The sequence below is a fragment of the Bos mutus genome, chromosome 18 (assembly GCF_027580195.1).
Source record: "Bos mutus isolate GX-2022 chromosome 18, NWIPB_WYAK_1.1, whole genome shotgun sequence".
Taxonomy (NCBI): Eukaryota; Metazoa; Chordata; class Mammalia; order Artiodactyla; family Bovidae; genus Bos; species Bos mutus.
This window is the reverse complement of record NC_091634.1, coordinates 57,441,578-57,464,239: the sequence shown is the minus strand read 5'-3', so window position 1 is coordinate 57,464,239 and position 22,662 is coordinate 57,441,578. Positions and strand designations below refer to the sequence as shown.

The 22,662-nt window shown below is 49.0% G+C and overlaps 1 protein-coding gene across 1 annotated transcript in view; it reads left to right on the top strand.

The window, feature by feature from the left end:
• VAT1L (vesicle amine transport 1 like) overlaps positions 1 to 22,265 on the top strand; it is a 166,025-nt gene extending 143,760 nt beyond the window's left edge. The window contains exons 8-9 of the mRNA XM_005905698.3: positions 17,026 to 17,109; positions 19,709 to 22,265. Of these exons, the coding sequence (XP_005905760.1) occupies positions 17,026 to 17,109; positions 19,709 to 19,807 (183 nt within the window). The 3' untranslated portion in view covers positions 19,808 to 22,265. The remainder of the gene's footprint in view (positions 1 to 17,025; positions 17,110 to 19,708) is intronic.
• The last annotated feature ends 397 nt before the right edge of the window (positions 22,266 to 22,662 follow it).

Sequence of the window (22,662 nt, the reverse complement as noted above, 5' to 3'; positions counted from 1 at the left end):
TGTGGGTGAACTGCCACCCACCTTCCCAACCTCTACCCAACTCTTAGCTGTGGGGACCTTCCCAGATCCACCCTCATTCCATGACTCCCGAGGGTCTGACTGTTGTCCTAAAGCTGTCCCCTGGGTTTCAGTCCCTGTGACCACCTGTGAATTCAGAGTAGCCTGGTCACCCCGGCCCAAGGCATGGCCCTGCCAGCTGAGACAGTGGGCCCCTGAGCAGGAAAGGAAAGTGTCTGGAAGACAAAACCTCCCTCATCCCTTGACTTTTTCCCCCCAGTGTATTGAGCCTGTTTTCTGTCTCGTTGCCATAGCAACGCAACCTCAGGCTAATAGATACTCCTTGGTGCTTAGAGGAAAAATCTCAGCTGACAGACAAGCCAGGACAATGCAGGAAAGAACAGGTTAGGCCCAGATGCCCCTCCACGCCTCGGCAAAGCTGCAGAGATAGTTAAAAATTCGACTTTAGGGTCACGCAAACTCCAACAGAAGGCAGGTTCCAGGCCTTAGCAGAGTCATCTGTTTCTAACGCTGATTAAAATGGACAAAGATAATTCAGATGACCTCAGCTCTCCTCTCTGCTTTGATGGAGAACCTTTCCAAGCATAGGTCTTTTTAGAGGCTCTTTCTTCCTTTTGGGGAATTAGATGACTTCCAAAGAGCCTGAAAAGATCGCACAGGTTCTGTGGGATGGACAGCCTATTGCAGTATCCCACCATGGATCTTGTCAGTTCCACTTCACAGCCGCCCTGACTCCCAGGTCCCGCTGGTCTCCCCCTCTCTCCTCGTCCCCTGCCTCACCTGCGGGCATCCCTCCTGGGCTGTCTTCTCAAGACTCACCTCCAGTTAGGTCCGAGCCCCCCAGCCCCGACCGAAGAGAGCCCTGCAGACACAGCTCGGCACAGCGTCCCTGTCACTGACTCTCGGGTCCCTGCATGAGCCATCTTCCCCTTTCAGGATTTGGTGTGCGCATTTTCTCTTCCAGGAAAACGCCACCCAGCCTTACAAGCCCCGGGAAAATGCCATTTTTCTCTAAGTAGCGTCATTTCCCACCCCCCTGGGCTCTTCATTCAGGCCCAGAACGTAGGTCTCCCCACGCTGTTCTGGATGGACTGTGTGGGTGGAGTCCCCACCGTGGCAGCCAGTGGGGTGGAGGGCATTGTCTGGGGAAGGGGTTCCCTGTGTGTGTTCATCTCGCTGAATGCTGCCTGGCGCGGGGTAGGTATCCAATACTGGAATCTATTACTCTCATAAAGCCGTGTTATTTGCTGCAAAGAATAACATGATTCTATCTGGGGAAATGGGCGAAGACCTCCACCTTCTCCAGCCCAAACCCCTCACTCATAACATCAGCATCCAACACACACCGTTGAGCATTTGGGTGCTGCATCTGTTGATACAGTTGTTGTTTGGGGAACAGAACTCAAAGTTCATATTTTAAAACCTTTTTTGGGAAATTTCAAACAAGCAGCAAATCCTGACCCACCTCCGCCCCCACCAGCCAGGTACCCATGGAGGCAGCCTTCACGTGATGAACCCCTGGTCAGCTTGTCTCCTTTGCTGCCTCCCCTCCCCAACGGCTTTTCTGGAGTATTTTAAGGCACATCCCAGACACGATGTCATTTCATCTAACAATATTTCATCAGCCATCTAGGTGAAAATCCTACTCCTTCTGCCTACACTGCCTGTGACCTTGGGCAGATTAATTAACCTCCCTGGTCCTCCTGTTCCGTGTATGTAACATGAGAATAATCATGGCACATCCATCAGAGGGTTACAATGAGGAGCAAATGGACTATTCTGCAAAAAACACTTGATGCTTGGCATTTGCCCAGCTTGTGTGCTAAGTGGTTGGTGTTAGCCATTAAAATCACCATCATACCATCATTATCATCATCTTTACTGATGTTAGCCATTAAAATCACCATCATTACTATTTTCCTTACTGAATCTACTGCCCAAGTCCCAAGCATTTGAGACACAAGAGACATACAAATGTATCGACCACTAATCATAGCTCTGGCAGTTGAAGGAGAACAGATTGGAACGTGGAGACACTGGAGCCCCAGAGATCAAATAGGAGGCTGGAAAAGTCATCCCGGAGGGAGGTGATGGGGCCTTGAACGAGACAGTGAAGGAGGTGGAGAGAACACACCGGGAGGTGAGAGCAAAGACCTGCGGGGGGTGCTCGCTGCAACTGAGGTCGACTTTGGGTATCGGTGACTGGAGAGAGTCAGCGAAGGGAGGGGAGAAGAGGTGGGACGGTGAAGTGTCCTCTGAGAGCCTCTGTCTTTTCTGCACTGGTTGAGGGACATCCTGGGGAGGCGCGCGGCGTGTGAGGCTGCTGATTACGGCAGCACACGGCTTCCCTTGCGCAGCTGGTGGTGTGTTTCACTTTGAAGCCACTTACACAACTCTGTGAAAGGCTCCAGACCCCCCTGAGCTTCCGTCCCCCTCCCCCCTGTTCTGCAACCTCCCTTCACTGTCCTGGTAATCAAAGTGGAGGTGGTGCTTTACCCACCACCACTTTTAAAACGTATTCTCCATGAATACATGCTCACCGTGGACTTTTTAAAAAAGACACACACACAAACATGATCTCGCTTGTATGTGGAGTCTAAACTGGCAAAATCACAGAAGCAGAGAGCAGAGGGTATGTACCAGGGGTTTGGGTCGGTGAGAGAAGGAGAGGTGGTGGTCAAAGGGAACAAAGTTTTATGCAGGATATGTAAGTTTTAGAGATCTGCTAATGTGGCGTAGTGCCCGTAGCTAACAATTCTATATAATGTACTTAACGTCTGCTACAAGGGTAGAGCTTATATTAATTGTTCTTGTGTATGTGTGCTCAGTTGCCCAGTCGTGTCTGACTCCTTGCGATCCCATGGACTGCAGTCCACCGGGCTCCTCTGTCCATGGGATCTCCCAGGCAAGAATTAAGGGATCGTCGCAACTCAGGGATTGAACCCGCATCCTCAGCATCTCCTAATTGTTCTTACCCCCAAATAATAACTGTGATAAAAAGAGTGAGAGAGAATGGTGAGGGGTGATGGATATGTTTATGGCCATGACGGTGGTGATGGTTTCACAGGTGTACACTTATCCTCAAGTTCATTGAGTTGTAACCATTAACTATGTACAGCTTTTTATATGGCAATTATACTTTAATAGCGTGGCTTAAAAAATAAAGATAGAAAGACTGAGATGTGCTCTGGGCCCCAGCACTCGGATCTGCCTGATCTTTGAGAGACCCGCTTCCTGGGGTTCAAATGGGAAGAGGCGTTTAAGGTTCCTGCTTTTGCAAACCAGGAAGAGTGCACAGAGCCATGGACAACAGCCATGCTCCAAACCACTTGGCCTCAGGAGCCAGTGACCTCTGAGAACGTGGCTGTGTGTTTCACTCAGAACCAGTAGGCCAGTCTGGATTCTGCACAGAGGGCCCTGTGCAGGGAGGTGACGCTGGAGAATTATACAAATGTGGCTTCCCTGGTGTCTCCATCCCCCACATTCGATCTGGTCTGCCAGCTGGACAGAGGGTAAGCTCCAGGGGACCCCAATCCCTGGGAAGCAGAGGTTTTGAGATGGCAAGTCCCCCATCAAGACAGGGGAGCTGACGGTAGGACCCTACGAATGTAAGGAGCCTGGGGAAGGCCTGCGTTCCAACACCACCCTGACCCAGCATCAGAGGATCTGCACGGGGGAGAAGCCCTGTGCGTGTAAGGAGTGTGGCAGGCTTTCTGTCGGAGCGCCACCTACCTGCAGCACCGAGGCTACGCACGGGGGAGAAGCTAAATGGGAGGAGTGCTGGAAAGGTTTTGGGTGTAGGTCACTTTTGTATTGTCCAGCGGCGCATCCACGCCCAGGAGAAACCCTGGGAATTTTCTCGTGTATGATACAGTCGTAAAAGTGAAAGTGAAGTCGCTCAGTCGTGTCCGACTCTTTCCGACCCCATGGACTGTAGCCCACCAGACTCCTCTGTCCATGGGGATTCTCCAGGCAAGAATACTGGAGTGGGGTGCCATTTCCTCCTCCAGGGGATCTTCCCAACCTGGGGACTGAACCCGGGTCTCCTGCATTGAAGCCAGGTTCTTTACCGTCTGAGCCACCAGGGAAGGCCGATAAGGCGTAGCTGGACTCGAACGCTTTGCCGCAGTCCTTACACTTGAAGGGCTTCTCCCGAGTGTGGTTCCTCTGGTGCCGAAGGAGCTTTGAGTTACATCGGAGGATCTTCCCACATTCTTTCCATTTGTAGAACTTCATGCCGCCTCGAAATAGCAGATGGGGATTCAGACTGGAAGCCTGACACAGGGCCTTACTTTCAAAGCCCGAGTGCTGAGGCAGATCTGAGAGACGCCCTCCGCAGGCCTGCCGCGGCCTCTGTGCCCTCAGAGGCTTGCTCCTCTGCTGCCTGCTGCATGGACTACGGTGCATGGGAAAGCCTGCAAGTGCCACGGCTGCCCGTCCGGCGTCAGCACGTGCAGCCTGTGGAGGAGAAACGCAGCAGGCTCTGGGCGGGCCCTGCCGCGGCCCCGGGGCCCCTGCATCCGCCGCTCGCGGGGTCTCTAGGCCCGGGCGCTGCTCCGGCGGGGCGGGGCCGCGCCTCACACCGTCTTCATTCCTGCTTCCCCGCCCGTGTTCACGCTGCTGCCTCAGGGGTTCTTTCTTCCCCATCCAAGTAGTACGTGTCTTCCGGGGTCTTCCTCCCGCCGCGAAGCCTTCCCCAGCTACTCTGACCCCTTCTCCTCACCACCGCCCCACTCACTGTGGCCTCTCTCTTGGCACATCTCTGGAGGTTAGAGCAGATCTCTAACCTACCTTCAGCTTGATCTGTAGCTTTTACACTGTATCTGTGTTCTTACTATTTCAGCATAAACTCCATTGTAATTGAAAAAAAAAAAGATAAAAAACAGGAAAAGTATATTGGAGAAAATAAAAACTAGCCATAATCCTGCTACAGATATATCCAAGGTAGTTGGGTTGATATAAGCTCTCTTTTATTCTTTATATTAATATGTATTCTATGAAGGTATGACCACATTGAGTATATAATTACTCTTTCTCCTTAGCATGTCAATAAGAAATGGGATGAGGTGACCTTTCAGGGTTATCCTATAATTCCCTTAACCATCCTGATAGACATTGATAGACATGTTTTGCTTCCCACTTTTTCCTTTTAAATATCAAATAAGAATTTAGTAATATTCAGTTAGTGAATGTTTTACGCATAAAGCTTTACTCAAGTTCCTTAATTTTGCTTCTTTGAAAAGGCTGCTGCTCCCAGTAAACCCAAGGAAAGAATCACGTATTTATCCTCCCATTCCTATAGGAGCTGTTCACCAGTCATAATCAACTAAACAGATGAAGGGGCATGGCTCCTTATAAAATGAAGGCAGGTAATAAATGAACACAGAGTCTTGGAATCGGAATTTCACAACCCCCACTAAATTAACGGGTCTGGGCACTGAACATCAGGAAAAGAGGGCCAACCAGCCACGTGTGTCTCCCAGAGGACACAACAGCACCCACAGTCTCAGTCTGATCAGACCTCCCGCCAACCTGAAGGAAATGCAGAGTACAGGGGGCCCTGCTGGACAGTACTGGTTGCCTGCAGTTCACAGAATCCAGACCGTGGGAAGGAAACCACCGCCAAGCAACCCAGACTTCGACCTGGAAGGAACAGCAGCAATAATGAAATAGGACAGCCTGTAGATTTAAAAAGACCTGAAGGTGTATGTTTTTTCAAATGGCACAAGACAAATCGCTGGTGCCTAGGGATGTACTGCTGCTGCTGCTGTTGCTAAGTCGCTTCAGTCGTGTCCGACTCTGTGTGACCCCATAGTGGCAGTCCACCAGGCTCCCCCATCCCTGGGATTCTCCAGGCAAGAACACTGGAGCGGGTTGCCATTTCCTTCTCCAATGCATGAAAGTGAAAAGGGAAAGGGAAGTCACTCAGTCCTGTCCAACTCTTAGCGACCCCATGGACTGCCGCCTACCAGGCTCCTTCGAACATGGGATTTTCCAGGCAAGAGTACTGGAGTGGAGTGCCATTGCCTTCTCCTAGGGATGTACAGTTAGGTGAAAAACGAAAGAAATACGAGGAAGTGGTCGCTCTAAAAGTCAGGATGCAGTGGTAACATCTGGAGAAGGGGAGGGAGTTGGGGCTGTGACAGAACATACAGGGAGGCTTTGGGGACGTCCAGCAAAGTTCTGTTTCTTTACCTGCGTACTTACAAACTATACATGTGTGGCTGTCTGTGTATGTGTTTTCTTTTATAATTTTAAAAAAGTTTAAAAAGAAAAACTTAAAGGTGTTACTACCTGTCTCAGCTTGGATAGGTGTGTCCTTCAATTCATGTCCTTCCCTGAACCTTAGAACACGAGTGTGGAGCTAGGCTCGCTGCAGATGTATTTCAACACAGCTGAGCTGCAGAGGGCTGAGTTCAGATGAGGTCATCCTAGAATAGGATAAGCCCTTAATCTGATATGAGCTGTCCTTATAAGAAGAGGGGAGACACAGAAACACAGAAAGGAAGGGCACGTGATGACGGAGCCAGAGATCGGAATGCTGTGGCTGCAAGCCAAGGACAGCAAGCATTGTCAGCAACCCCCATAAGCTAGGAGAGAAGCTGGAAAAAGATTCTTCCTTGGAGCCTTTGCTGGGAAGCCATTCTTCTGACACCTTGATTTCAGGCCTTTAGCTTTCCTGAAGCTTTCTTCATGCGCTGAGCAGAAAGCAAGTTGTTTGATGTCCACACAGGTGTGCAGAATCAAAGCTGAGATAATTCATTCTCAGTTGCCCTAGAATGAGAAGGGCTGTAACTGTGACTCTCTGCTACTTTCCTACATGCAGTGATGTTTAAGCCAAGTGCCAAACAGGTCCTATCCAGATATTAAAACATGGTACACCAGACCCCACCCCTCGCAGAGATCTTAGCCCTCCTGGGGAGGGACTGGTCTTTCTTATTTCTCGCTGTGAGTCAGTCAAGCCCAGAGCCTCAGTTGTGGTGGGCAGTGGATATTTGTTACATGAAGCACCATTTAGGTCAAGAGTCTAAAACATCAGACCCCCAGGATCGCCTGGAGTGGCATGCCTCTGCATTCTCAACAAACAGGTCTAAGCTGAAGCCAACACACTTTTCTAAAAATGTATTTAACTGGAGGATAATTGCTTTACAATATCATGTTGGTTTCTGCCATACATCAACATGAGTCAGCCACAGGTATACACACGTCCCCTCCTCCCTCTGGAACCTCCCTCACCTCCCACCCATCCCACCCCTCTAGGTTGTCACAGAGCACAGGGTTTGAGCTCCCTGTGTCGTCACAGCAAATTCCCGCTGGCTGTCTTTTCTACACATGGTAAAGTGTATGTTTCCATGCTACTCTGTCAGTTTGCGCCCCCTTCCTGCCCCCACCGTGTCCACAAGCCTGTTCTCTCTGTCTGCCTCTCCTTTGCTGCCCTGCAAATAGGTTCATCCGTGGTGACCCCCTTGATACAGGTTGTCTTCCGTCCACATTTTACGAAAACCTGACCTAACCAATGAGTGTTTTGAGGTCAGAGACCATGCAGCACCCACCGTGTGCCACATTCTCTTCCGAGTCCTGAGGATGGAGCAGAAACCAGGCTCTGGGGGCAAGTCCCTGGCCAAGGTGTCCTGTGCGCACCGTGCAGGGGCAGGCGTCTGCCCTTGCATGGGAGGTGTGGAGGGCGGACTGAGACCTCACACCGTCCCAGCTAGAGCCGATTCTTTCCCTCCAGGGGACATCTGGAAAATGCCTGGGGACATTTTCCTTTGTCACAATGGGGGTGCTACCGGCATCTAGTGAGTAGAGCTCAGAGACGCTGCTACATGTTCTGTGATGCACAGGACAGCCCCCGCAACCAATTCTCTGACTCCAAAAGTCAGTGCTTCCTAGGTTGAGAAACTCTTCAAGAGAGAGTGGAATTAAGTATTACAACCCAGGAGCAACAGGGTGAGTGTGGAAGTGCGGAGGAAATACCACACCCTACAGGGTGCCCCTTGGCCCCTCCTCTCCAGCTCCTGCCTCCTCCGGGCTCCACACACCCGGCAACAGTGCACCACGCCCTGGGGCTTCACAGGGCTCGGTTTGAAGCTGACATTGTCACATCCCACAGCTTGACTTGGCACAAGCCACGTCACCTTGCCAGACCTCAGTGTGATCTCAGCTCTCCTCTGCAAGCAACAGGGGCTCCAGGAGAAAAGAGAGGCTATTTGTCCGTACCCTTGATTGACAGTCTGACAAGCTACCTCTCCCCTCACAGAGATCAGGCGCGGAAAGTGCTCTGCTTGGTGAAGCGCCTGCTGAGCATCTGTCACGTGCTGGCTGCTGTGATGAGAGCCAGCACTGACCCCCACAGCCCCAGGGGGATGCACCGCCACTGCCTTGCCGTTTACAGTTACCTGAGTTTCAGATTTGGCCCTTTCCCTGAGACTCTCACCTTCTTCTAATGTAACCTGAGGACAGGTTATATCACTGCAGTCCAGAGCCTAAAACCTTCTTTTCCTTCCTGTCTTAGTGGAGGATCCACAAGATCCCCTTCAAAGTAGTGGAGGGTCAACTTTCTACTGGAGTGCTTTGCTTGCAAATGCCTCTTATACAAACACAATTACTCTTTTATTTCTACTCCTTGAATCCTACAGTCCCCAGACAAGTTGTCCCAGGCATATCTGCCTCTGTTGGCCACTGCTCATTTTGCACCCTGGACATCCTAACCCTTATCTAAATGACAGCCATGTCTAGATGAGACAATGTCATCTCAGTTCCCTTAGGTACAAAAATGCTCCCCAAACAGCCTGCTGCTGCTAAGTTGCTTCAGTTGTGTCCGACTCTGCGTGACCCCATAGACGGCAGCCCACCAGGCCCCCCCGTCCCTGGGATTCTCCAGGCAAGAACACTGGAGTGGGTTGCCATTTCCTTCTCCAATGCACGAAAGTGAAAAGTGAAAGTGAAGTCTGCAAACAAGCCCTTTCTATGGAAGTCTAAGGAAAGGTCACCTCTGCCTTCTAAACTGTAGTTTCCTAAATGCCAGCAGCTCTGGCCATCATCCCTTTGGAAAGATGAGAACTTTCAAGATTTTGAAGGGTCTTTTGCCTCCTTGTAGTTCTAACCCTTTTCCATAACTTCCACATTTCACTGTTTCAGGGGAAATCCTTCAAGTGTCATGGAACGCAAAACCTTCAGGTGTCATTATCCATCAGGGAATGAATAAAACTAGTATTATCTGGAGGCAAGGGGATGACCTTATTAGTGAGGAACTAGAGTCCTCCAAGCAGGAATAAGAGTTTCTCTCCCTGGCTGGAGGATTTTGCTAAAGGATTGGAAGCAAGAATCAGTTGACACAATATTCTGTAAGTTCTACCACTGCTGTGTGGAATTTCAGGAGTGGCAGGAGCTCAAGCGATGATGTAACCCATCTGCAGCAGACTTGAGAATCTTAATTCAAGAGGATTTTGAAAGCATCGTCACCAGCATCGCCCTCAGAGTTCTGGTGGCTGTCAATGACTCATTCTTGGAGCAGAGCAATATTTCCTTAAACTCTTAATATTTCTATGTCCTTCTCCTTGGCTGAGTGACAAACTTCTTGACCTTCAAGTCTCAGTCCGTAAGTTCATTCCTGCCAAGAGTTTTCCCCTGATTTTCATTCTTCTCCTAACCCCAATTGCTTCCTCTTCTGTGCCCGTCACACTTCAGACATCTCTCTTACAGATTGTACAGCAGATATTTTTTTCTGCAGGGAACAAGAATCATTTCACGCATTTTTTTAATCTTCCCCCCAGACCTCACTTATATGTTGGAATAAGCATCCTCAAAGTGTCCAGCTTAATTCTATTCCACCATCCAAATTTGACACTGGGGAGCATTGTTAAAGAAAATCAAAGAAATGTTGGAGGCATTTCACTAGATTTTTTTTTTCATCTTTTGCTTTAGTTCAAAATACAATTCGACTAGAATATACAGTGCAGCTTGATTATGGGTTGTAGGTTTCTGCAGAACAATTCTGGCTTTTAACTCAATGTTTACTTCATTTGAACTCCTCATGACCGCAATGCATACTTGATCATCAGTGTCAACGTCATCTAGGTTCCCAAGGAAAAAAGGACCAGTTGCTTCATCTGATTCTATTGTCTTGCTGTTTTGTCTTCCCTCTTCCTCACTCTCCAAATATCCTGTCCCTCTTCTAAACCCGTGTTCCTACCAATGGCCCTTTAAAAATCTTCTTGGACCATCCACACTATTTTGTGGCCAAGCAGACACTTCTTTTAAAATGACGACTTACTGTCTCCTTCTATTGACAATATTTGGCTTCCACGCAGTGCCAGAACTAGAATGGGGCAAGGCAGGTGACTAGGATGCAAAATTTAAGGAAGCACTCACTCTTGGGTGCTAAACCACCACTCAAATGACCTTGGGAGTGAGCACCCCCTTAAATGCCCCACCTTAACCCATGCCTTGCATCATTGCACAGATCCATTTGCATCTAATCCAAACATGAATTGTGTTTGATTTTTTTCTCCACCTTCCCAGTGGGTCAATCCATGATTCTGGACATTTTACTTTTTCAGTCACTCTTCCATATAGGTCAAAATCTCAGGGCTCACTCACTTTAGATTCTCACAGCTTCTCGACAGAACTTAAACCCCAGATTTCAAGTCTACCTGCACTGAATGTGTTACTTTTCCACACCCACTTTGGATTTTAAGCAATCATCCATTCCCCCCAAAGATGAATGCCGTTAATATGAGTCATCTTCCAAATACGAATTGGGTAGATGTGCTTCTTAATTAGAGTATTACTCATTTCTTCCTTTTCAAAGCTTTTAATTTATAATCTAATAGACACAGTGATCCATGGAATAATCCATCTTAATTTTTTTTCCTCTTTTAGATGGCTAGGCTTATTACTATTCATAGCACAAGCCAAATGCTTTGGTTATTAAGTGGTATCATTTGTACTCTAATGAATTTGTGCCTTTCACAACATGGAAAAGGAAATGAAATATTGGGAAACATTAAATGAGACCCCAAACAAAGATGGAGCATCATTAACCCTCATTGCTCAAGCATGAAGGAACTGACCAGTCTGAAGATGACTGGAGGGTGTAGATCTGTGTGAGCGGCCCTGGACAACTGCACCCTGGCAGGCTCTGGAACGTACTGCCAATATCCCCAGCCAACTTCCCCAGCATCTTGCCCGATGCTCACTTTTGTTCTCTGTCCTCATGTCCGCTGGCCTCTTTGCAGTCTCTCCTTTCATACTCAGCCCCCTCTTCTTGCGATGGTCCTCTCTCCCTTCTTTTCCTAGTCATGTTTCTACTCATCCTTTAAAACCCAGCTCAACTGTCGCTTCTTCAGAATTTTCCATGATCTTCCCAACCAGGTCAGTTCCCCTATCCACGTTCTCTTAACACCATCTCAGAATTACCCAGTGGCAAGCCTACATTTATTTGAGTCATTTTGATTAAGACCATGAGCTTCATGATGGCTGGGATCTTGTGGGTTTGCTCATCATCATTTTCCGCAACTTCCAGAAAACCACTTCTCCTAGATCCGTCGCAGGAGGAAAGAAGAACGACCACAGCTAGTGTTCCTCTGTGAACACAGTCTGAGCCAATCACGTTTCCCCAGGGGTCATGCGTGAACACCAACTTGAATGCTACGGGACTTGGTTGGAACACAAACTAGGGATACACGACCAACTCTGATGGACTGTCACCCACTGGGGTGAAATAAACAGTTTTTAGATCGTGGAACTCTTCTTATGACGACTAGCCTGTTTAGTAAGTGAAACTGTGATTCCTTCTGGACAGAGAGAGTGTCTGTTTCGACCACCACTCCGCACACAGCTCCTGGAAAAGGGCTTTGGCACTGTTGGCTGAGTGACCGACCGAATGAACAGGTGGACAGAATAACATATCAAGAAGATGGGGAGCAAAGAGGTGAAGCAGCTTCCTGGAATGATGTTGCTGAGTCAAAGCAGAGCCTGGGAAGTGGGGATATCACCCCTGCCTCCTGCCACCATCCTCTCAGGCTGGAGAATCCAGCTGCTGAGACCAGCTCTGGCCAGCCCCACAGCTGGGATCCTGGCTGCAGTCAGTCCATCTGTCCCGCAGCTGGCAGGGGTGTCTCAGCCTGGGTGGGGGACCACGCCCTGATTATGAGCAGACTGCACTGGGCCGCCCCGGCAGCCACCAAGCATGCCGCCTGGGCCAGGGGCTCTGGAACGTGGCATGGATCAGACAGAAACCTCTGGGCCAGCTCAGCCGGGTGATGTCTTACTCTCCGCACAAATCGACTCCTTTGCTCGTTCATTCGTTTGTTCTGCAAGCTGTCATATGCCAGACGCTCCTTTGCACTGGGATCCCTGAGGTTGGTGTCATTGTCATGCCATCCAGGCTGCACTCTCCAATACGGCAGATGTGAGCAGCTGAAGTGCAGCTGGTCTGAACTGAGACATGTGCTAAGAGGAAAGTACACCCTGGCTTCCAAACACTTAATATTTCATCCATAGCTTTTATTATATTGAGCATACATTGAAATGATAGTATTTCAGATAGATAATGATGCTGCTGCTGCTGCTAAGTCGCTTCAGTCGTGTCCAACTCTGTGCGACCCCATAGACGGCAGCCCACCAGGCTCCCCCATCCCCGGGATTCTCCAGGCAAGAACACTGGAGTGGGTTGCCATTTCCTTCTCCATAGATAGATAACAGATAAGATAATAAGATTATAGGTATAAGGTATATAAGATAATAGATAATAATCTGGTTAAAGAAAATATATTATTAAAGTGAATCTCAGCAGCTTCTTTTTACACTTCTAATTGGGTCTAATTGGGGCTTCCTAGGTGGTACTAGTGGTAAAGAACCCAACAAAACCCAAAAAAACCTCCTGCCAAAAAAACCAGGAGACATAAGAGATGTGGGCTCGATCCCTGGGTCAGGAAGATCCCCTGGGGGGCACTGCAATCCACTCCAGGATTCTTACCTGGAGAATCCCATGGACAGAGGAGCCTGGCGGGCTGCAGTCCATAGGGTGACAAAGAGTCAGACATGACTGAGCAACTAACATTTTCACTTTCACAGACAGAAATGTAGAAATAGGTGAAATTAATTTTAATCATATGTTTTCCTTTACCCAGGATACTTAAAATGCTATTGTTTTGAAATTTTTAAATTAATGATTTTAATTGGATGATAATTCCTTTACAATATTGTGGTGGTTTTTGCCATACATCGACATGAATCAGCCACGGGCACACGTGTCCCCCATCCTGAACCTCCCCACCGCCCTCCCCACCCCATCCCTCTGGGCTGCCCCAGAGCACTGGCTTCGGCGCCCTGCTCCATGCATTGAGCATGCACTAGCCATCTCCTGACATGAAGCAGAGAGTCTGCACTCCTTTTCATTATGATTAAATCACTGAAGTGCGTTGTGTATTTCACACTCCAGCACATCACAGCTGGGACGGCTGTGGTTCAAGTGCTCAGTGTCGCGTGCTCAGTGGTCACTGTGACAGGCTGTGCCACACTGGCTGGATGTTCCTCCTGAATGCAGTGGGGAGAGGCTCCAAGCAGAGGTGTGCTTTAGAAAAAGCTCCCTGGCAGCCACAAGGCAGATCAGCAGCTTTCTGAACGTTGTCACTTCCATCTTCTGGGCACTGTCACCCACGCAGGTGCTTCAGCTCATAAACTGGCAACTTGGGAGCAACATCTCTCTTTGCAGATTTTATCTTTTGATGATGTCACTGGAGGGAAGCTTTGGGGTGCACACAGTAGAGACCCATCTGCTCTGGTTTTCCCAGAGTCCTAGAAAGGGCAAGCTGCAGTCTCAATTCCCATGTGGTTCCCACACCATTCAGATGATGACTTGCCACAGACCCCTTCGATTTTTCATCTTCGGGTTTCTCCTCTGTTGAAACTCTGATGCCTGCCTGTGGTCACCTAAGAGGCTTGAGGTGCAGATAAAATGAAGCAACATGTGTAAAATGCTTCACGCTGTGCTTCATAAAGAATTGATCAAAAAACGGTACTGAGTTTCTTTCCCTCTGAGAGCTGTCATAAAAGATTCTTCCCACCCCCAACAGCAGCCCAGGAGGACTGTAAACTCAAACAGCATGACTGGGGATCAGATTCCTAATCCTTTCTCCATCCCCCATGTATGGAACTTCAAGGCGTCAGTTCATTTCAGAAAGCAATCTACAAAAAATATGCAGATTAGAGCCAGCCCGGCAGGGAGCTCTTTTCCCAGCACCACAATCAGCTTTTCTGTCTCCCTGGGCTCTACCTTATTGGAGAAGCAGTTTAAAAACTGTTCCTAATCTCCAAGGAGTTTCCAGGTGTTTAATAACTTGCCTGGGTAATAAACAACTGAATTCTGGGAAATCATTATGTGAGCATCAAAGGAAGCGGCATGTTCTGGGCAGAACTGGGGAAAAGCATTGGTTTTTGAAGTCTGACAAAACTGAGTCAGAAACACGATTCTGTCGCCCACAGCCATGTAACCTTTGGACAAATTGCTTATGTCTTTGAGCATCAAGGTACTGATCTGTAGAATGGGATAATATGTACCTTGCAAGGGAAGAATTATACATTCCAGGTAACAATGTATTAATTATCTGTGGCTGCATGACAAATTATCCCTAAGACTTACTGACTTAAAATAACTCCATGATCTCTGTTCCTGTGGGTGAGGACTCTGGGCAGGGCTTAGCTGGGTCCTCTGGCTGCAGTCAAGGTGTCAGCCAAGGCTGTGGCCTCATTTCATGGCTGGACTGAAGGAGGATCTGCTTCCAAGCCCTCTCATTGGCTGTCGGCAGGATCCAGAGCCTGGGGGCTTTTGGATGGAGGGGATCAGCTTCTCATTGGCTGTTGGCTAGAGTTCTCCCTCCATTCCTTGCCACGGTGATGGGGGGACCTCTCCATAGAGCAGCTCACAACATGGCAATTTGTGTCATCAGAACAAGAAAGCAAGAAGAGCCAGAGAAAGAGACAGACTGCAAGACAGAAGTCAGTCTTTCATAACCTAATCAGGAAGGGACATCCCATCACTTTTGCTATACTCAGTTTGTTAGAAGCAGGTTGCTGGGTCCAGCTCACATTTAATGGTGAGGGCGGGGATGGGTCATGGGGATACACACGGAGGTGAGTCCCAGAAAGGGGTTGGGAGCAGTTTTAGAAGCTGCCTGCCACAATATTTAAAGATTCTTAGTAAACAGTAGTTGTCAGCACTGAAATACGAAAGCACTTGGAAAGCAATGTTCATCACAGAAATGGGAGAAACCTCCTGGATTATGTACCAGGGGCAGGGAACTCAACAGTCACAAGATGCCATCAGTCTACAAAAGAGGCTGATTCCGACCAACGCTACCTTGTCCAAAGAACGCGTTTAAAGATACACTGAATTTACAATGACCGCTGGTTTGACAACAGGTTACCAGATAAACATGTTTGGACATTAGAATTGAAAGGCGCCTATTTCCCCTACATCATGTTTTATATCTAAATCTCTTTCTAGTTACTGTAGGATGCCCACGTTTTTATGGAGATGTAAAGATATGCACCTCGGTTTTCTCATTTAACTGTATTATAAAGGCATTTAATCCTACTGCAGTCTTTATAATTAGCACTTTAACAGCCACAAAACATTTCCAATCGGTAGATATATGTCAGAACTTCGGTTTACTTGACCATTCCCTTATTCTGTGACATATAAGTTGCTCCAATGTTTTGCCATTGAAAGCAATTGAGTATCTTTTCTGTGGTAATTTTTTCCCCATAATTTGAATTGTGTCTTTAGGACAAAAGTCCTACAAAAGCAATTAGAATATGCACCTCTTAATGGCTCTCTCAAGTTTTCATTCAAATGGGAAGTTGGCTTTGGTTTTTCTATAAGCAAACACTGCTCCATAAATCCCAGATTGAGTTCCTCAAAGGCAGACAGACACCCTAATTTACTTAAAAAAAACTTTTTTTAAGATATGGCACCTAGCCTATAAGCAACAATTAGTGAATATTTGTGGATTGAATGAATGTATGAACAAAGATGTTTAAAACTGAAACTTCAGGGAAAATATTTTAACTAGTTCTGTTGTTTCTTTAAAAAAAAAAATCAAGAGATGTTGCACTCCCATTTAGATTTTACTGAGATGCGGAGGATTTATCCACGCCAAGCTTGGCGTTGTTACCATTTCCTTCTTTTATTTCATCCCCACAGCACCCCCGAGTGTTCATTTTCCATACGGCAACAATGAAATGCTGGAAGCCCCCATCACACTCCATCCACACCTGCCTTTGCAAAGGGGGCCCAGGAGGCGTCTGTGTGCTTGTCTGACAAGCCCTTGTCACTTGGGGAGAAACAGGAAGCCCCCTCACTGGAGAAAACGCTAGTCTGGAGACGCCTCCACTCGGGTGGGAAAAATGTTCCTGGGTCATGGGCCATTTTAGCCAAACTGCGAACCAGATTATGTAACATTTGAGTAAGCTGGGCACAGATGACCCTAGAAAAATAATTTTACAATTTTATTGGTCAAAATTTGCTCTGGTTAATGGGCCCTGACACGTTCTGCAGCATGTAACTCTTGGAACCCCACAGGCCTTTCCTCCCCCAGTTCTTTTTCTTTTTTTTAAAGAAACGTTCCTCTTTTCATCTCTGGAGCTATCACGCTCATTTTTTTAGACCCAGGAAACCTAACTGCTTGCATAACAACAAAGAGTGTGAGTGACAACCAGAATTTAAGTTGGGAACCACCGCCGGTTGAGCTGCTAAACCTGGACTGCAGCGCCCCCTGGTGGGCAGCGAGTGGTTTGGCTTGTCCAGGTCCTCTCGTCACCTGGATGGCATCACCAACTCGATGGGCACGAGTCTGAGTAAACCCCGGGAGCTGGTGATGGACAGGGAGGCCTGGCGTGCTGCAGGCCATGGGGTCGCAAAGAGTCGGACACGACTGAGCGACTGAACTAGCCTGTCACCTGGGTGACGTCTCACCTCACCTTTGTCTCCCTGTCTCCCAGGTGAAGGAGGCCATGCAGCGAATCCACGACCGAGGGAACATCGGCAAGTTAATTCTGGACGTAGAAAAGACCCCGACGCCACTGGTGAGTCAAAGGAGAGGCATCTGTTCACTGCGGCAGGAGAGGGTTTTCAGAGGCAGGCACACGTGCGGTGGAGGAGAGCTCTCTGCTCTCAGCTCTCTGCTGGGGCTGGTGGGGGAGACCCCAGGTAAGTGGGTGAGGGATTAGTCACAGATGGGATGAACGCCAATAAGGAAAGGAAAAGGCTTCGGCGAGAACATTTCCAGAGCCATCCGAGGGCAGAGGGGAGAGGACAGAAACCACAGCCCGGGCCTGTTACCCGAGCTCACTCTTGGCTACAGGTGGGAGGAATTCCTGGTAAAGGTTCATAAACTCACATTCAGATCCCCAACAGAGTGATGCCACCTGCCTCCGAGCTGCCTCCTGCTGGCCCCAGGGCTTTTGTTTTCTCTTACCAGGACCACACCCTTACATGTGGGGACCCCCCATACACACCCTGTCCCTCAGGAGTGAAGCATGTCACACACACATCCCAGACCCTCTTGCAAGGGTCCCTTGAGGGGCTCTGCAGTGTGGCGGTCAACACACAGACTGCCCCCAGGCTGCATGGATCCTGAGCCCTGCTCTGAACCCCTGCATGACCTGGGCAGTCGTCACTCTGGCTTCAGCTCCACTGTCTGTAAACTGGATCTGAATACGCCCTCATCAGTCAGTTACAGTGACGTGCATAAAACTTTGTTTCGTACAAACTAAGTTCTAGGAAAGATTTAACCAAGAAAATACTCGGGAAGACTTTTGGTTTCTCACATGTTTAGCTTTGGAGCTGCATCAGTGGTTGATGAAAGAGGAAGAACTAAAATCCTGGCACGTTTTAGTCCAACGTGCATGCTTTAAAAAGTGTTTCCTTGCTTTTGAAACCAGAATGTGGTTTGGGTATAATGGCCATTTCACACAATGAAGGACAGTTTAGTGAGAGGATATTTTACAACATGGAAGTGACTGATAGCAATCTGGATATAATTTTCTAAATGTTTTCTAAGTCCCAGGACTGGGCCAGCAAGTGTTTGGAGGCAGATAAGGGGTTACGGTTAGGCTAGAATCGCAGGGCTTCTGTGCACCTGTGTTCTGTTTTGTAAACCCGTGACCGAGTCTATCTCAGTCCCATTAGAGGAGGGGTCTAGAGCCCGACTGGACCACTTATTGCTCTCAAGCACCGGAGTTGTTCCTGGCTTCCTGCCCTCCATTACACCTGAGGTCCTGTTGGGTGGTGGGGCTGGTAGGAAGGCCTGCTTGACCACAGGAGGATTCTTAACAGGACAGGAGCTGCAAAGCCACCTTTCTGAGTGAAAGCCCAGGCCGTACCGTGGCAGGTGTCGCTGTCCTCATTGCTGGAGCTCAGGGGGGCTTTCACCCCTGGGACCTGAGCTGACAGCAGATGGGCCAGCTCAGACCTGCGGTCCGGGGAGCATCTCTTGGCGGGAGGGGCCCGTCCCTCCTGGATGGAGACGAGGCTTGAAGGAGAGGCAGCCAGCGGTGAGGGTATTTCTAGGGAGAGCAAACAGCACAGGGTCTGGGCTCTGTGGGGCCGCGTCACCGCCCTGCAGCATGTGTGGGGGGGTGGGTGCAGCTAGGGGCTCCTGGGGCACACTCTCCTGGCAGAGCGGCCACTGTCAGAGCTCAGGGGGCATCAAAGGCCCCGAGTCTGCCCCACTGAACCCACTGCAGGGAGCACACCCGCCATTCGAAACCGTCTGGGCTACAAGGCGTGGGGGCAGCAGGCTGCCCGAAGGTCCGGAAGCGGACGTGCCTACAAGCAGCGGGAACATCTGTTCTGCTGGGGCCTTCTCCTGATGGGGACGGGCGAGTACAGCAGGGCTCATCTGACACCGTGCGTAGGGTCAGAGCCGAGACGGAGCTGCTGCCTGCACACCCCGCGGCGTCAGACGGCGCCCCCGCCCCAGGCCTGGCGTCTGCCCCGGGCCCCAGAGAGGGCTAGCGACCTTCTCTGCAGCCTGCTGACCTCCGCTGCCTCACGACTTCCGCTTACACGTCACCTCTGAGTCTCCCTTTGCACCGCTGCAAAACAACTGCCAGCAATAGTTATTGCTATGGCTACTACGTCATGGCTGTTGAGAAGAGAAAAAGTGGGGTGATGGACACGAGGTACCTGCACGGTGGTGAATATGGCGTGTATACTAATAAGGAAGAACTCTCACCACTATGTGTTCACTGTTCTAAAACGCACATTGCCTTCCTGTGTGTGTCCGGCACTTTGCTAGCTGCAGGAGATAAAATGGAAGAAAGCAGGAGCCTGGCTCATCTGCCCGGTCGCTTGCAGTTCCCACAGCGGGGCAGGGTGTCATCTGTTCACAAGCCGTGTGTATAGATGGGACACGGTAGCCATGGATCCGGGCCACAGAGGCGCTCACAACAGGGGGACTGTTCCCATTAGAGAAGTCTAGGAAGGCTTCCTTGAGGAGGCGGGCTGTGTGCTAAAGGAGAAGCAGGCTTGTGCAGGCAGGAGGGTGGAGGGGTGGAGCTCCAGGGAGAAGGCCCCGCATTCATCAGTAGCCCAGAGAGAAAGTCCAGCTCCAGGTTAGACCACGAAGGAGGGGGTGGTGCCGAGAGTCAGGGGCCTATCCCTGTTTCTGTTGGATTACAGATGGCCAACGACAGCACAGAGACCAGCGAGGCGGGCGAAGAGGAGGAGGACCACGAGGGAGACAGCGAGAACAAGGAGAGGATGCCCTTCATCCAGTAGCCCGCGGCCCGGGCAGGAGGACAGAGGGATGCTCTGGGAGAAGAGGACCCAGCTGAGAAAACCCTCCTGTGCCCCAGTGAACAAACGCTGTAGTCCAGTGCGTGTCGTGTTTGTCTGCTGTCAGCCGAGCTAAAAAAAAAGCTGTTGATCACTGTTGTTTTTGAAATTAAGTGCCAAGCCCATATCACGCGGTATTACATCCCTCCCCCATCTGTGTATTTTACACTCTGCCCTCTTCTCTGTTTCAAAACCATCCATCTTTGGGTCCTTCTCGACAGTTCTAGAACAGCCTTGAAAATCAATATGAGCCCACAGGTCCGTCGCTTAGGAGGCCAGACGTCGGCAAAAACGAGTTTGGGTTGAGAGGTGTTAACAGAGAGCACCGTCCAGATCCGAGAATTCTTCGGGCCAGTGATCCTTTTTGCTGCCAGCCACCCATGCTTCCGACAGGAGCACTTGCCGGTTTGGCCGGCAGAAAGAGGGTAGGCCGGGAGATGTTTTCACGAGCCCATTAACTGTAGGATCTCCCCAAGTCGTACTCTACTTCCTCCCACTGAAGAGGCAACCTCTTCACCTTCATTCAGGTGTTTCATGGTCAAAAGGTTGGAAGACCCTCCTCCCACCCTCTGATGCTTGATCCCTTCACTGGTTCTTAACCACAAACATAGGGGAAGAGATGTGCATTTTTCAGGACAGAAGATGGGTCAACAGCAAAGTGTGAGGACCAGCCACGGGGATTCCTCCTCTGAAACCCCATCACGAGAGCAAAATCCTCTGGCTGCGTATAGATTTCATTTTAAGAAAATGTGCCAGGTGCAGGACTATTTCCAAGTCACTCCTGAGACCTGCCTCTGTTTGCACACTTGCCATGGCATTACCCTTCTTCCTCTTTTCATTTCCAGGTACTGGATAACCACCTTTACCGTAGATTCCCCTCCTCCCCCAGGGAAGACCCCCTTTTTGAGCCCTATTTGGGGGGAAAAAATCAATGAGTATCTTTTTTCTTGCCAAAGCATGTTCCTACATGTAACAAACTCTAGTGATACAAAAGGTTGATGTTTATTATCTGATGCCAAATGTGCGTTCCTCTCCTCTGAAATAAAAAATCATGGTGCAGACTCTTTGCAAGACCCTGCTTTTCAGAAATCAGGGACCAAACTACTTGATCACACACCCTTGATGAACTTTCCAGCTCCCAAATTCCTAAGGAGCCCACCCCTAGCCCCACCCCACTTGACATGGCTTGAGGCGAACAGTTCCCCTGGAGGAAGAGAAAGAGAGTCAGATGCCGGGGGGGTCCTCATCACCTTCTCCCGGTCCTGCTGTCCCAAGGGGTTGATTCCATCACTAGCAGACCAAGCTGCAGACACAGGAGCCCACACGGTTACCAAAGGGCTCCCACATTGCCCAATCTCTCCACCACTGAGCCTTAGGGTAGAACCCACTCTTTCCCCAAGTGATGGCAATGAACGCATCTCAGCAATTACCTGTTTTATTCCCTAAGTCCCTTTGTAACAAATGTCACCTCCCTGAACATGTGCTTTTTTTCCCCTATCTTAAGCTTGTGATGATGACTTATTTATGCCAAATCTTTATCTGAAAGAAGTGTCTCCTCACTGTACGTACACATAAGCTATGAAGATGAGAAAGGGTGATGCCATCTGATGAGCAAAGGGACATGTGTATCTCAAAAGGAGACGCCAACATCAGCGTCTCTTCCTACCCCAGGACACGCCAGTATTCCAGGTCTTGGCCACTTTAGGAAGATCACATAGAGGTTGTATTGCCCCTTCTCCCAACACTTTTGCTAAATGCTGTGCTACTGGTCCTGTTTCTCCCACAGCCAAGTGTTCCATGAGGTCTTAAGAAGAGCCGCTACCCAAGTGGCATTCCTGGTGAGCTAGACAGAAATGGCGTTTTCTTGGGCTGGGGGAACAGACACCTGTGAGCATCCCAAGTCTCTTCTCTGGCTGGGGAGACAGAACTGTCCGTTCAGAAGCCAAATGCCCTTTGTTATGTCCAGTGGGTTAGCATGAAAAGACCTTCTTTCCCAAGTCTGTTTCTTCAACTTTAATCACAAATTGTGCTGGTGAGTTAAAGAAAACCCTTTTGTCTCCGTGAAATACAGAAGGAGAAGAGAAAACTAGTGTTTGACCAATAAGATCAACTAATGCCATGAAGACCGGGGGGAAAAATTAAAGTATCAAAATGAACCGTTTAACACTCTTGTTTGAAGCATCTTTGCCGCCACGTGGTTGTTTTCCTGAAGGAAGTGTACAGAATGTCTCAGGTTGCCTTAAAGGAACTGTGCAGGCTTCACCATAATGTCAGCTTGATACAAGGGAACTGAAGCATTGTCTAATGTATTTGTGGCTTTAGAGCTTTCGTTATATTGTGCCTACAAAGCAAATCATGTTTACATTAAAAAATACAAATAAAAGTATTCAGCATAGCATAACCTTGCCTGGCATCAGTTATTCTACATACACAGTTGTTGCAAAAACAGCCCTGCTATTAAAACGCAAGGCACCAGTGGCTAAAAAAGAAAATATTAAAAAAAAAAAAAAAACACATCCGAGAAGAATCCTCCGATGAAGGAACTAGAGGCTACATAGAAAAAATAGGAGTTGAGATGAGACAAGCCTTTAAAGGGGCTTCTCTGGTGGCTCAGATGGTAGAGAATCTGCCTGCAATGCAGGAGACTGGGGTTCAACCCCTGGGTCAGAAAGATCCTCTGGAGAAGAGAATGGCAACCCATTCCAGTATTCTTTCCTGAAGAATCCAGTCCACGGAGTTGCAAAAAGTCAGACACGACTGAGCAACTGAGTGAGTAAGCAGAAGCTTTGAAAAAAAGC